Source organism: Periophthalmus magnuspinnatus, chromosome 9, assembly GCF_009829125.3.
Source record: "Periophthalmus magnuspinnatus isolate fPerMag1 chromosome 9, fPerMag1.2.pri, whole genome shotgun sequence".
NCBI classification, from domain to species: domain Eukaryota; kingdom Metazoa; phylum Chordata; class Actinopteri; order Gobiiformes; family Gobiidae; genus Periophthalmus; species Periophthalmus magnuspinnatus.
The window spans coordinates 21,591,349-21,607,923 of NC_047134.1; the positions used below are offsets into that span (position 1 = coordinate 21,591,349).

The following is a 16,575-nucleotide window of genomic DNA, read 5'->3' on the forward strand; positions in this document are numbered from 1 at the left end:
CTCGCCTTTTCAGTTCAGTTTGGGCAGTGTCGCTGTGGGGTGAGGACAGCGGCGACGACCATGGGGAAGCTTCAGGAGTTTGAAATCACTTTTGACGGGAATAAAGTCGTGTACAGCCCGGGAGAGAGCATCACTGGCATCGTGAGGATCAAAGTGGCCCAGGCGCTGCCATGTAAAGGTAAGACACGAGGGTCCCAACGGAGGAAACTCACCTGACGTTTTGTACGCGGCTCGTAACAAGGAAACAGAGCAAGGAGACTGGACTCAGAATTACCGTGCCTCGACATTGAAATAAATAAGCCTAATTACAATGGTTTAACTGAAATAATGTAGCCCAAATATTATTATGAATTGTAGATGTCGTCGTAGGTAAATTTAATTTAATTGACTAGTTGCAAATTGTTGTTATAAATGTGGTGGCCTTTGGGAATCTTGGGTATTGCAGTCTTACATAAAGTAAAAGGCCTACTGTAAACTGTAAGCTTACTAGTTGCACACCATTGGGATTTCCAGTCTAATTATTTTGGCCTTATATGTAAAAAAATAAATAAAATAATAATAATAATAATAATAATAATAATAATAATAATAATAATAATAATAATAATAATAATAATTAATAAATAAATACATAATAATAATAATAAATACAAAAATAAAATACATAAAATAACAGATACAACTTTTAGCTTGTAAGTTGTCACTGAATAAAATAAAAAAGTGAAAAATTATTTAAAAATAATAATAATTTTGGGCACAGTTGTCAAACTTCAGAATACTTGGTTTTACTCTCTGTTTATATTGCCATAAATAGTACCAGGCAACATTTTAACATTTCCTTTTGGTTCATAGGACTTTTTTTTTTTTTTTTTAAGTAAAACTCAACAAGATGAAATGTGAAATGCCACAACACAAAACATATAGCAATCCCATTTGGTTTTCATGAACACTAAACACCCATGAGCATTAGTTTGAAGGTTTATATTTACAGTAAACTCTTTGCCTTTCTGACTGTAAAAAGAGTTCAGTTGCATTGTTCTCCGCAGGGTTCCTCTTTCAATAACATTCTCAGTGTTTTGCGTTGTTAAATTCGATAAAGAAAATGCCACTGGAAAAGCTCAGTGTAACGCTCTGCATCAGATTTCACTGTTTTGTGATCTCCATCTGCTGAAGGGAACAAAAGGCACAGTTTATCTGCTTATAGCTCCTGTAACGGACAACTACGTACACAGGAGAAGTCAGAAGTCCAATGTTTTCTCACATTAAGATGCATTTCATTGTGTAAGTGTGGTTAATTGAATACATACATATAATTGCTAGGACGCTCCCAGTTTAGAGAAGAAAATGGGTACAATAGGTGTGATTAAGGCAAGTTATTTTCAGTTTTCTGTTGGAGAAAAAAATAAGTAAGATTAAATCCATAAACTAGATTAATTGTTCTCAAAGTTAGTGTTTTTATTTGGTAGACAACGTGTGTCAAAGGTACCATATTACCTTACCTTGTTTTCTGATCTGTTATAATGTTGTTTCCTCATCAAAAACATACCTGGAGTTGTGTTTTCTTTCATTCACACGTGTTTAACGCACAAACCCTGCGTATTTAGGCTCTGATGACATGTGATAATACAGGAAATTCTAAATGCCATACATCATCACTAGAATCATTTGGATGATTTCAACCCTGGAATTGCCAATCTCTACTGAACAAAAGGTAGCCGTTGACTTAAAAAAAAAAAGAAGCACTTTATGACATCACAAGATGGAACAGAGCATTTTGAGCCCCGGAGACGTAGACAAACGTGTGAATGAAACAAAACACAACTCCAGGCATATTTTTGAGGAGGTAATGACATCATAGCATGGGTTAAAGCTCATGTGAGTGTAATTTAGGACCTTTAATGAACATGCATGATAAAGGCTGCTGTTAACTTGCTGTATTGTCTCCGTCCATTGTCTCACAAACACGGTCTAGCCATCCCAGGGCTAATCGGGCCCAACCCTGCTTATCTTCTGAGATCAGACAAGGCCAGGCATTCTTAGGTTGGATTGGTTGTTTATGAGTTTGTACTGTGGAGTCAGCCAGAAGTCCCTTAAATAAGTCTTTTTAAACTCTAAACATGATTGATTTATGCCTGGTTCATTTTCATAAGGGTTAAACCCATGCACCCCACCGTGTAATTAACATGCTTTGTACTATTAGCAGCCTTTTGCAGTAGCAGATGCCTTGTTAGCAGTTGGAAAGCATGTTTTCACTGGCCCATTCGCTGCCCCACATAACACAAAGCCCGAGTTACTGCTCCTGTCTGCTCCTCTGAATGGGAGTGTGCCGAGAAGAGGATCCCAGACATTTTTGGGAGTTACTTCAAATCTAAGTTTCATGAATTATACTTGAAATTTATGTACTGAAAGTTGACGGTTATAACTTTATTGCGTTGTTAAGTGTGGTGACGCACAAACCAGTAATGCAAGTGTCTTAACTGAGAGAGAATATTAGGTTTCTAGGGAAATTTGTTGAAGTCTTTATCATTCAACTGTCTTTGCAAAGACGCATTCCTCCAACCACTCCTCATAATAGTTAATCTCTGTCATGAGTGAGTGATAGGTGGATTTAAAGAGAGGGTATTTTACTTCTATGGGATATTAACTGCTAATATGTCACATATTTAGATCACCATGTTACCTTTTATTGTTTTGAAAATGCTATACTTGTCATGTTAAGTCACTCCCCTTCATTGGGCTATCACAACACAATTAGCATCCATCCCACTAAGAATCTACTGCACATCACACATCACACACATCAAGATTGTGAAGTTGCTGTGTACAGTTTTTTTTAGTTACCTCTTAAAGCCACAGTATATAACTTTTTAGCCAAAATATTTTCTCAGAGGGTATGTTTATTGTACAAAAAGCATGTGTTCTTTCAGTGAGTCGGCTTGCCTCTCCACAAACTAGACTCTTGTTTGTTCTGAAGGAGCAAAATCTCCTATTTGTTTCCATGGAAATGTTGTTCCGTTGGCTATAATTTTCCACAGTATGGCAAAAAACTTATCTCCATGGAGGTATGTTCTGAAGTATGGTTTGATGTTGTATTTCTATAGAATCATGCAGGTGACCTGCCGCTTCCATAAAGTTGTGTATTGCAATTTTAAAGATGAGATAAAAATACTAAGTGAGTCACTTATACATTATTATGAATCATTATGAAATCCAATTGTGATCTGGACTGTGGAAAAGCGCTGAGTCATAATCTGTTACAGGAAATCCATCACAATGGGGTTTTTTTTGTTTCGTTTTTATGGCAATATTGTCCATCCCTTGGTCATTCTGTCTTTTTAAATGTCTTGGTTTTATATATATATATATATATATAAGTAAAAATTATTTTAAAAACCTCAGACAGACAATAGGCTTTTTTAAGGCTCTGTATTAGGTTTTTACTGTCTGAAAAACATGTAAAACTGAACTAGATCATTTTAAACTGTTGTCGTATAATTAGGATGCTCAAAATGCATAAAGTGGGTGAGGAATAAATTTGACAAGTGCTTTTCACAAAGAGCTTATACAATGCAATGCACTGGGACAAGACAAATTTTGCTCAAATACATGAAAAAAAACCCAAAACAAACAAAAAAAAACAAAAACGTACAGGCCCTTTAGGCAGTCTTTATAGTTATTCTGAGACAAAGAATACTTGTACCTGTACACAGAGCATGTCTTTCTCTTTCCTTCAGTGTCTTTCTTTCAGTTCGAGCGCTTGTGGGCTCTCCGGTCTGTTTACATTCCTCTTCAGGTAAAGCTGGTCAAACTAAAGACGTCACTCCAGCTCCTCCTCTGATTTTCTTAAGTCAATCTAAACCATGTTATGAAACACAGAAGATAAAAAGCTGATATTTATCACTGAGCAAATGTTGACCAAGATTATTAAAATGGGCTTGATGTGTTATTGTAGAATGATTGGAGCAGACAAACCCAATTCACACAACTTTCAATGTGGAAGTTCTTTGTAATGATCAGTACTTACCTTGACCTAATTCAAAGTAATCAAACATATTGGACTTAACCTGGAGATTTTTACAATCTTAAAAACAGGCAAAACAGAACTGGTTCATTTTAAACTGTTTGCCATGGTCCACTTACATTATGCATTCTGAAAATCCTAATTATTCACCACAATGAGTTTATAAGCATTTTTCAGTTTTCAGGGAGGCCAGAGTGGAGCTTTGTCGTCACAGTAATGGCTATCATGCTAACCACGCAAGTCCTGATTCTCCAACAATAAAACATTTTCTAATGAGTAATACCAGTACTGATGCCAATACTGATTTTGTAATGCTAAAAAACAGTTAACTTATTTTGACCTCAAGAGTCTGTTCTGGGGCAAGACACATTTTGCTCAAGTATATGGAATAAAAACAGATACAGGTCTAAATAAACTCTTCAGATACGTTTGATAGTTGGATTAAATTTCAGCCTGTTGCAACATGTTTTGGTTAATGTCTTGTTTGCACACATTTAGGAGTGGTTGTTTGCTATCCCATTAAAATTGTCCTGTTGAATAAATAGTGGATAAATGGAAATTACATTATGGGAGTTTTATATGGGAGTTGTGTGGTTGGTGTAGTTACATCTGCTCTTACAACAAAAAGGGCAGTTATTCCATTGCTTGTATTCACTACTTTGTCCTTAAAAGATTTTCACAATTGCTGCTAAAATTACTGGTGTAATTTTGGCATTTGGATCCATACAAGTTAACAAGAACTTGGCCTCTTATTGTTTGTTGCTAAATACTGGGCGGAAAGATTTATCATGTTCACATTATCATCATTTTGTAAAACATAAAATGCAGATTTAATTCATATAATTCAAGTTCATCATATTCAGAATCAGGAAATGCAAAACAAAATTAGGAAGTTGCTTTGGCAATTTGGTGCAACATAAAACTATTTTAGCTTTAAAAATATTCTCAGTGCATGCAAGAAAAATCTTATCCCTACTAAATAATATATGCTTCTGGACAATAATGATCCTGGATCCACCGGTCAATTTCCATTGTGAAAAGCCATAGATCAAGTGTCTTGGTTCAGTAAACCAAACCAGCACTCTTATAACAGCTACTGGTTGTTTAGAATTACTTGGCATTTAATGTCTGTAGTGGTGCGGTTACCGAGTTTTCCATAATTGAACAAATGAGAAAAGTGAAAGTAGAAACACAAATTAGTGATGTATTTTAATTTACATTTTTAGGACATTTTAGACCTGTAGAAATTCACTTGCAGATAATTATAATACTGTATTTTCCATTTGTTTAGACCAGTTGAAGGCGCAAATATCTCAGATTAAAACTTCGCAGAAACAAATCTTCCCATCTCTAAACGCGATATATAGTCATAGTTTCAATACAGAACATGCAAATACAGTACAGAAAACAAAGGTGTCAACTCCAGGGCACGTATTGACTTTCAAATGCAAATCTTGAGTGAAAACATTGCCCAATAAAGTGAACACTAGACACTTTTTTAACAAGACTACATACGCATCTACTCCAACTATTTAATATATTTGTTGTAAAAGTAGTTTGTTTACATATGCTCAAATTAAAAGGTGAAATGAAATGGAAAAAACCTGTACAGACATTTCGAGCTGCGGCGACTCGGGTACGTGCTCAGTCTCATGTTTGATTGTTGTTTTTATGAAGTCTTCTGTCTTATACGAGCTGTAATTCAATTTTAATTAACTCCAACAATTGGTTATCAAAGCTCTTACTTTATAAAAGATCTGAAAAAAGTGAAAAACTGAGCTAGTTTATTTTAAACAGTTTGTAATGGACTGTATAAGGTAAGTGAGGAATAACTTTGGACCGAGCATCACAATTATTTGCGTTTATCAGAGGCCAGAGCAGATTCTTGTTATCATGGTAATGCTAACAACAACTAGCATACTATCAATGTACTTCCTGATACTTATATTGTCCTCAAGAGCTGCTTATACAATATTTCTGTACTGCTAAAAAAAAATTGGGTTCCAGGTCTTTAAGAACAGTACATGGTTAAGATACCTATATCTCCGACATGTTAGTGCCATATGAACCATCTCGCAATTTGAGGACTTCAGGGATCGGCCTCCTGCTGGTGCCCAGAGTCAGGACTAAACATGGGGAATCAGCGTTTAAATTTTATGCAGCTAAAACTTGGAACAGTCTTCCTGAAGATGTGAGACAGGCCTCTACTTTGACAATGTTTAAATCCAGACTCAAAACAGTTCTGTTTAGCTGTGCATATGACTGACAGGTTTTTATTCTGCACTCTTCTCTTTTAATGTTGATTTTATGATGATTATTTGTGATTATTTATGTTTGATTTGTGTGATTTTAATGTCTTTCTTATTCTGTAAAGCACTTTGAATTACCTTGTGTACGAATTGTGCTATACAAATAAACTTGCCTTGCCTTGCCTTGCCTTGCTTACGGGGCACAGTTATCTTCATTGTTAAATAAATAAATAAATAAAAAAATGTAACATGTAAGTTCAGGCAAATAACTTTATATATAACTATATATATATTAGTCCTGTACCACTGCATATTGCTATATATAATGATAAACCATAATATTGACACTACTTTATGTCACTGTCGCAATAACCATAAAGCCGGTTAATCCCAGCAAAACATTTTTAAAATAAGGTGTATCATTAAAAAGCCTGAGCTGCAACAAATGAATAGTAGAATTAAGCAATATTTTGTCATAGAAGTTACATATTCAACCCTCTACAGCTCAAATCTTATCGTATTACAAAAATCTCCCCATTATTACAAAGAGAATGTGCACAGGATAAATATTGAGCTCAAAATATATTGTTCCAGCTTCTATGCATTGAACAAATACAGTATAGTAATTATCCTGACAGGCCTCACTGAGACCTTTTCTGCCCTGCTGTAAAATAGATGATGTATGTTTTGTATGACACCCAGTTCTTTGGATAGCGTCACAACTGTAAATTAAGTTTGGTGAGAACTGTATTGCCTTCCTTGTTCCTAACTAATGACTATCTTGTAAAAAAATCTACCAATGACAGCAAACTGACAGTGACTAACCTTTTGCAATGTTCGTCTTATGTTTTCCAGATATTAAAGTAAACTGCAATGGCTTCTGTGGCATCACGACTAAAGTGAACGACACCGCCTGGACCAATGAGGAGCAGTACTTCAACACAACCGTCTCTGTGGCAGACAAAGGTATATTTCGTTATTTACCCTTTTTATTTAACCCCACTGAGATCAGACCGTGACCTCTTTTCAAGGGAGTCTGATAGTTCCCCCTATGCACCTGTTCCTTTGTTACTTGTCCAAGATACAACCAATCACAGAGGAGGTGGCTCAACAGTTTTCAGATATGCAAATCAACTGTACCTTTTTGTGGGAGCAGTTTTCACAATAACAATAAAGCAGCACTATCCCAATGAACCTCTTTTAAATAGACAGTATAATTAAAAGACATGAGCTCCAACAAATAAATAACAGAAAGAAGCATTACTTAGCCCTAAAATGCACTTATTCAACCCTGTACAGCTCAAATCTTGACAAATTACCAAAAAAAAGTTATATAAATCATATTGTTCCATTTTTCATATATTGAACGATAAGTCGATATAGTAATTATCGTGACAGGCCTGTATTTATTTCGAGATCATTTGCACAATCCAGACAAACAGTAGCAGCTATAAACTCGACAGCAGCAACAAATCAACAGGTTAAACATTTAGGTATTTCACCCCTAAATGTTATCAATAGGGAAAACTACCACCCCACCCCTGCCCACACAGTACAATGCAGTACAATGCAGTACAATGTTATTTTAGGCAGTTACTTAGCATTTGTTTGGATAGCATAGTGACATGTAGTTTAATCTGTGGTTGTGGTTGCTACCAGTGTTATTGTAATTATTTTCTCTGTATTTTCTAAACATTTCCGTGTGTGCGTTGGCGAGTTTGAACTCTACTTATCCCATAATATATTGGTTAGTTGTGTTAAATGCATTATTGTTGGTAGTGTTTGTCTTTGTCCACTAATCCAAAGGTTGATGGTTCGAATCCCGTTCTCGACATGAACATCATTTATAGAGTGGTCACATCCACTGACCTGCAGGTTGGTGGTATGATTCCACAGATGAGTGCTTTTGTTGTGTCCTTGGGCAAGAGACTTGACCGACCTCAACCCCAGTGTCTGTGTACACTGGTGTATGAATGTGTGTGTGAATGGATGAGTGGTTCCTTGATGTAAAGCACTTTGAGCCTTGAAGGTGGAAAAGTGCTCTATAAAAATTGCACCATTTACCATTATTATATTGTACTGTCTGTGTTTTACTTATCTAGTGGCCTATTTATGTTAAGCTATACCACATACAAATTTACAGCTGAAACTAGGGCTAAGACATATTGACATAAACATTTTTTTGGGTGTCACAATTCTGTAATATGATTTATATTTTGGCAACCCAACAAAAGTGTACCAAAAGTATATACCCAATATGAAAATTTTGTAAACCTTCAAAACTGATTTCAAAATATTGATAATTTTATCAATTATATAATTTTTTAGACTATATTCTACACACAAAGAAATTTTTAAAAATAAAATAGGCCATTGACATATTGACATTGACTAGCCTAGTTTAGGGGTGTGTGTGTACGTGAGTGCATGTGCATGTGAGAGGTATATATAATGTACGTGTGTGTATGTATATATAGACATGACATGACATGAGAATATACACACACAATCTAAAATGCATGATGGCACAAATTGAAGTTTAAATCCGCTTTGCTATGTGCTTGTCCCTGTTCCCAGCTTTTGGGTCATTGTGTATTCTTTCCTGAGGCATTCACCCAAAGCATGCTGGGAAAAACACAGGGATTGTTCCAGCTTTCCACTAACTGATGTTTATCTCCGTCTCCACAGGTACTCTGAAACCCGGAGAACACACTTTTCCATTCAAGTTTCTCATCCCAGGTAAGAGGAGCAGAGAACTGATGTCAGTCAATCACATTAAGTCAACATAGTTTATTTATTGAACTCCTTTGTACGATACAGAAAACACAAAAATGCTTTAAGTGCATTCATAATGAAAACATAATATATTTCTCCTTTGAGAATAAATAAAAAACTGCTAATAGTCATTACATGATAGGAAAACCCAAATATATGTTGGAGAACAAAATTTTATAGGATGCTATATAAGCGTACTGTTATAGTCAAATAAATAACTAAAGTTAGGCCATTTTTATTCATAAGGTTTACAGTCTTTGATACTTGAAAGAAATTAATGTGATTTTGCTTTTACTGTTCTTTTGCTCTGTTGTCCTCAGTCCAAAACACAGAAACTTTTTAATGGGAGACAAATCTCTGGACCAGTTCAAATGAAATAGTATACAGCAAATAGCAATGTATTTGAAGATGCTGCCACTCTGATTACAGTAAAAATCTTAGCTTTGGTTTATAAAATAACTAGTAAAGACCCTAATGTTTGTGACAGACTCGTGTGTAAATAAAACTATAAAATCCAGGCTGTAAGATAAAAAACATGCACTTTTTTTGTCCCACAAAGGGGAAATTGAAAGGTTTAAGAACAGTAGGACAATAAGAACATGAAGTTAAAATCAAGATCATGATAATTGATACAAAAAAATTTACAATAGACTGTGCCACAAAACTTTGCACAATAAGTGTGGCTATGGTTCTCAACAGTTCAACATGTGGGCAAGAATAAATACCAGGTAAAGTGACTTAATTATATTATTTGTACATTAAGTGGCTGTGACTGTGGATATTTACAGTGCAACATATGGACAGATTAAATAAATAAAGTGTAGGCAAGTGACTTTGATCGATTGTAACAAATAAATTAAATAATACACAATTAATTAAGCTATTTAAAAAGGGACCTGTTACAATTAGAACTTACATGTTGCCATTCAATGCATTGTACCAGAGTTGGCCTTGGGCAGGGAAAAGAACAACCCACAAATATTTGATAAAACAGACAAGTGACAATGAGTTGAAACACAAAAAGTACATGTGGATTAAAACTACCACACCCATATGGACACGCACATTCATACATACAGCCAGAACCACTGGAGTGTAGAACCTAAAGAGCACCAAAAACTGTAACCATCAATCTCTTAAAGTGTTAGCTTTAGTGCAAAACACTTTCACCATAATACAATACTCTAATGCAGTTTTCATCCTTTACTGTTTAGTTTTTCTATCTGTAACTTTGTAAAACTACATTTTAGAAAAATCTGATCAAAACATCCCATTTGTGACATTGCCTATACCACAGTGCACCAGACCTGAGTGCCTTGCATTTCACGCACCATTTAAGACATGTTCTGACTTGTCCTTGTGTTTACCCTCTTATTAGCCAACAGGGAACAGGCAAATATTGCACCCATTGCAATACTTTGAAGGGGTGGATTAGGGTTTCTTTAAGGAATTAAATCTATTTATTTTTAGCACATTTAATGTCATTTTTAATTTTTAATTTCAACATCTGCTGAAAATAAAAGTGTGCATAGATTTGTTTTCAAGTTCCAGCCATAACTTAAGATCTCAAGGTCATAATAATTTAATATAAGTAATTTCTAGTACTGCACTTTTCTGGACTGAGATGTCTGATATTTTTCCTGGAATCTGTTGTAGCCACTCCACTTTGACCTTGAGGTCTCCAGTCTGTACACTATGCCCACCACTTTTTTTGTTAGTTTATTCAGACACATACAGAAAAATAAATAAAACATTGTCACAGTCACATACACAAAATTTGTTCATTGTGACTGAAAGGCATTGGCTGAAGCTATGCCTGCCTAATTCCACATATGAAGAACAATATACACAACAAGAGAAAAAACAAAACAATTTCAAATATTTTTACAATACAGAAGAAATACATTTGTTTTTATATTCTTACAGTTACCTCTGGGTTTATATTTATGTATATAATGATTGGTTATGCTGCTCCATGTGTGCTTTCCCTGCCGGCATCTTACACCCTGCAGTTATGTACTGGATTGGATCTAGTCACAGTAGAGATAAAGACGGTGGTATAATCGAAGGCCTTGTGACTTCCTCTGTGATAATCTGATGTGTTTTTTCCATTCAGTCTTTGAGGTGCCTCAGTATTTATTTTCACACTGGTGAAAGCCTCGTTCTCATGACAGAAACTGAAACTGACCTGACCGGTCCCAGTGCTGCTGTGTCACCTAAAGCACCTGCAGGAGCCTCTGTCACATGCTCAAAATAATGTCTCAACTTTATCGAGTGGACTCTATTTATTATCCAAGTGTCTAGACCATGCACTGTATAAAGAAGTGGACTAAGGGAGTGTGGGGTAACACTTGCACATAGACCACATCATAATTGGGACCAAACTGAGACTAAAAGCAGAACTAATCCTAGACTATAACAGGACTAGAACAAGACTGAACCAAGTCTACATCTGGACTTATCTGGGCTCAAACCAGGACCAGGACCCAAGAAAGTGTGAATGTCACCTCAAACCACATTTATACATACAATTGGGTTAGACATGATGGTAGTCACTTTCTTCATTCTAAGCTGTTGTCTTTTTGACTGCTAAAACTCACCTGGTTGTTGCCATTGTTTTTCAGCCACAGCCCCCACATCTTATGAAGGAAACTATGGGAAGATTATTTACAGAGTGCGCGCCTTCATCGACACACCACGATTTGCCAAAGACTACAACACAGAGAAGGCCTTCTACCTGCTTAGCCTCCTCAACCTCAATGAAGTGCCAGACATTTGGGTGAGAGCCTATATGCATTTTAATTGCAAAATTAACTATGAATTAATAACATAGAAGTACAATTTACTATTTATTTTTTCATATAATTTCCATATATTTTCCAGGTTTACCCACTGCAGAGACCTTTTTTTCTTTTCTTCACATTTGCCATATTATATGAATTTCTTTCTTGCATTTTCTTGCATCTAAATAAACCTAAAAGTGTTTTTTTAAAGACGTTTGTCTTATTTAGGAATGTACACAATAATTTGTCTATTAGAGTGTATTTTTACCCAATATTATAATTAGTTTTTGAGTAAATAAGTAAATATTTTATCTATTATTTTTGTCTATAAATGTCTCTTATTTCTTAACAGGGCCCTAACCAGTCTGCAGTGACCCAGCAGTTCACGTACATGTTGATGAAAACTGGTACAATTGTCCTGAAAGCTGAGACGGACATGAGGGGCTACACAAATGGACAAGTGATTCAAGTCAGTGCAAACGTCCACAACCAATCAGGGAAGACCACTGGCAACATCATAGCCAGCCTCATGCAGGTATGTGCAGTAAATGTGATACTCACCAAGATGTACCATCAGAAGGTTTTGCGATTTCAAGACTAAAATCAACTGCAATTTATGTATTTGTAATAACTGACTCTACTGTACACTTTCTTTTTTAACCAACTTAACAGTGCACAGTAAATTTCCTGGTGGAGGGTACACCATCTGCATGTCTCCATGGAACTGTTATTGCTCTGCCTGAAATAATAAACAGTATGGCATGAAATGCATTTGTTATTTATTCAGTTACTATTGAGAAATCCGCTGAAATTATGGATTTTTTTCCCCCCACTGTGAGTAGGCTTGCCTATAGATCTCAACTGTAACTTGGCCTGGAAGTGCTATCTGCTCATTTACATGAATGTTTCACAATACAGCAATAAACATAAGGGTGGAAAAAAAACTTTAACCTATTTTATTTTAGGTTCTAATGCGCAAGGCAAGTGATCATTTTATTTAATGCAATTATTTTGAGTTATTAATTTACAAGCACTTTTATTTATGAGCAGTATAGAACATGTAGAATATTATCACAAATATCCTACATGTTCCAATATGTATTTAACTGTGAATAAGAATATTACTAATAATTTAGTAGTATTTATAAATTACATGCAGGAAATCTTTTTTGTCTCCAGTATATTAGCATGGCCCACAGAGGTTGTACAATTAGCTGATTACATGTATTTGTAACTTTTTTACCAGTTGAACAGTATGTTTTTGTGTTTTCAGCGTGTCACATATGAAACAAAGCGGCCGACTCATGACCTCCGGGTGATTGCACAGGTGGAGGGGGGAGTAGTGAAGGCAGGGAAGGAGCTGGCGTGGAAGGAACAGATCATTGTTCCTGCTCTGCCCCAGTCTGCGCTAAAGGGGTGTGATCTCATCAAGATCGAATACTATGTCAAAGTAAGGAGCACACTGGTTATTCCATTCTGTAGGTTATAGATGGTAGTAGTGCACAATTGTTAAACTAAGATACAGTGTTGATCTTTAGTGGCATCTAGTGAGGCATTGTCAAACTGCAAGTTAAATTTTCCACATTGTTCCACAAGAGAAAATATACTCCAGTAGAGACTTTCTTAATGCAGTGTATGTTGTTGGTTACAGATAGACATGTCATGAATCACAATAACACATTTTGAAGTCCAATATATTGATTCAGAAAAATAGCACAATAAACGATTATGTTGAAACTACTGAATAACCCCAGTAAACTAATATCTAAAAGCACAATATTGTAAAAAAAAACACCCAAAAAAACAACTAAACATAAGATCTCTAGTACTTATTTAGTGTCTGAGTATTCAACTCGCAACAGCACAAATTTTATTGTACTACAATAAATTGACCAAAGATTCACGGGCCATGTTTACATGGCCTAAGTTGCCAATGAAAGCCATGTGATCAATATACTATGTATAAAATTATAACCCCAGATTTTCAAATAAAGATTTTAAAGTTTTTAAAATTGCAGTGGATGAGTATTGGTTCTGAAATAAAATCCTATTCTTGTCATATTATATTTTCTTTTACTCTTTAGCCATTATTTACTCTATAAATCAAAACAATAACAAACATTTAATACACATTTTTTATTTCCTTAGGTCAGTCTGAAATCTCCAGATGTCATGTTAACATTACCCATCCACATTGGAAACGTGTCACTGGACAAAAAGTACCGGCCAGCAGCCAAATCTGCCTCTGCTCCTGCTCCTGCTTCTGTTCCTGCTTCCGTTCCTAGCTCTCTCCCCGTTCCTGAAGACTCTACCTCCAGTACTGCCACCACACCCACGTTACCCCCTCGGCCCGGTCCCAAACCTGCCCCCCGTGCTGCCCCGCGCTCCCGAATGTCCTCCTGCCACTCCCCCAGTGCACCCCCAGCAGAGTTTCCATTGGGGGCTGAAGGGGGCGCTATGATAGACGATGGTTATCCCAATAAGAGACAGTCCCAGCTAGTATCACCAAATGCATTCAGCTACGCCCCAGGGCTGTTTTTCGGCCAAAACCAGCAGAATAATGACAATCCCCAAGCAGCATCTAGGGGTGCGGCCGCTCCCTACCCTCCAGATAATAGAGCAAGTGCAATGCCAAGTCCGCTTATAATACCACCGGACTACAGCACAGCTTCATATCCAAAAGGTAAATTTATAACCCACACCCATACTGTAATGTTTTTAGTACTTACAGGTTTAAAAGTAGCAAGTGTTAACAAAGTACATTTGCATACAGATCTTAAGTTTTCTTGTTAAGGGCTAAACCAGTGTATTATCTTTTATAGATAATGGAGTAGAAACAAGGTTAGTGTTATATTGCCTGTTGATGGAGTGCTTTTCATAACCTTGGGGGGGACATCTGGTGGCAATGGTGCAGATTGCAGCTCCAGTTGCTAATGCTGATGCACTTGTCTTGAACTAATACATTTAACAGGGGAAACTTAAAGGAACCGTATGTATGTATGTGTTTGCATACCATAAACATTAACTGCGTTTGTGTCTCCAAATACGAGATAGACATGTTTAAATCAAATGTTTCTCTTGCCCGTAAAATTAATGCTAATTAATTCTTGATTACAAAAACATTGAACATGATGGCCAATTTGTTGATGTTATAAATTGTTGTTTTGGTTCTCAAGAAAGCAGAATGAGCCTCACATGAGTTTCTCATTTGGGTTGCCAGTTTCAATGTATAATTTATTTATTGACCTTTATTTAACTAGAAAAGGGAGTCCTGGCCTCAGAGGGAAGCAAAAACCTCCTTAAACCTAAAATGACTCTCTGATCTGAATCCTCACCAACTAAACGCCAGCACCTGCAGCCAATCATTAATCAATGCTAGTGCAGCCTCTGCTGCCGCTGCAGAAGATGCTGTCCTTGTACTGAGAATGAGAAAAACTTATGTGTCCTCTATATGCAGGTGAAGGCACTGGCAACCAAGGTTCGGTGATTGTGGTACATTTTTTAAAACTGTAAGAGCACAGGCTACATACCGTTCCTTTAACTATTTTTAAATATAATAAACTCAATACAAAAAAACTTCATATCAAATATTGAATTACCTCACAGTGTAGTGAAGAGGTAATATTTTACAAAAAAATTTACATCACTAAAAGCATCACTTTCAAACATCTACAGTAAAAAAGACTGAATTCACCATTTAAAAACTAAATATGTGTATGCTTGGTAAATCAATGGTGACTTTTTGCCTGAGTGCATGCACACGCATTGGAAGCTGGCCAGTCTGCTGCTTTTAGTTGGTCTGAATGTCCTTTTTAGAGATCTTTCTTATTAAATGCTATTTCTGTTTTTTGTTGTTGTTTTTTTTTTTCTAGAAGCTCCACCATCCTATGATGAAAGCTGCAACACTTGAACCAACAACACCAGAAAGATGGTCAACCTTTTACCTGCACCAGGACCTACCAACGAGTTGCGTTCTAATCTAATAGATACCAAAAAGTTGGTTTCAAAATGTTTGACCTTGTTGGAAATTTTGGTTCTTATAATGGTTAAAACAGTTGTGATTTACTCTCTCCCTAGAGAATTCAATCAATATTTTTCAGTGGTCATTTACTCTACTAGAAATACCCAATATGTATCATCAATAAAAAAAAACAACATCAGTTTGTACATAAAACACATTTAAAGAAAATTAAGGTAGGCCTACTTTAAAAAAATCTTGGTGTCTGTGATGTCTAGTTTGGGATCTTAGATTTCCAAATGCATTCTCAGCATCACAGTTTACTAATGTTTTATTGTAAACTTTTGCTAAACAAGTTGCATATATTGTTTTTATATATTTTGAGCAGCAATGAACAATCTTATTTGTACAAACAATATTCATCCTGTTATGTGAATTTTTTTGTCATGAGTTTGGTCACTCTTGGTTTGATTGTGGGAATCACTGTAATTTATATTGTTCAGCTGCTAAGTGAGTGTTTTTTCTTTTGTTTTTAAACTTTTATTGTATAGAGAAAGTATGGTTTTAATTTTATGTTTTTATTATCAGTCCTGTGTCATTAACCAACGATGAGAGATTCCCCTCATCTTTGGTTAATCAAAATTTATTCTAATCAGCATATCTACGCCAAATTGTATTTATTTATTTTATTGCCACCTGTTGTTGGATTCCAATAAAGACCAGATTAATGTTATCTTGATTCCTATTGTAATACTTATTTTATACACCAATTATATCTTCGTAAAAGGG

At 35.7% G+C, this 16,575-nt stretch overlaps 1 protein-coding gene across 2 annotated transcripts; it reads left to right on the forward strand.

Annotated features, from left to right (window-relative positions):
* arrdc1a (arrestin domain containing 1a) lies at positions 1-16,524 on the forward strand. 2 transcript variants are annotated; one of them, XM_055224101.1, is made up of 9 exons: positions 1-178; positions 7,126-7,236; positions 8,959-9,009; positions 11,670-11,824; positions 12,181-12,363; positions 13,102-13,278; positions 13,977-14,511; positions 14,651-14,669; positions 15,701-16,517. In XM_055224101.1, exons 1-9 carry the CDS (start codon positions 61-63, stop codon positions 15,717-15,719), a joined length of 1,368 nt encoding a protein of 455 aa, XP_055080076.1. In that variant the 5' UTR covers positions 1-60; the 3' UTR covers positions 15,720-16,517. The 2 variants fall into 2 exon arrangements, with proteins under 2 accessions (XP_055080076.1, XP_033829266.1); XM_033973375.2 differs by lacking the exon at positions 14,651-14,669 and having other exon boundaries at positions 15,701-16,524.
* Positions 16,525-16,575: the final 51 nt, after the last annotated feature.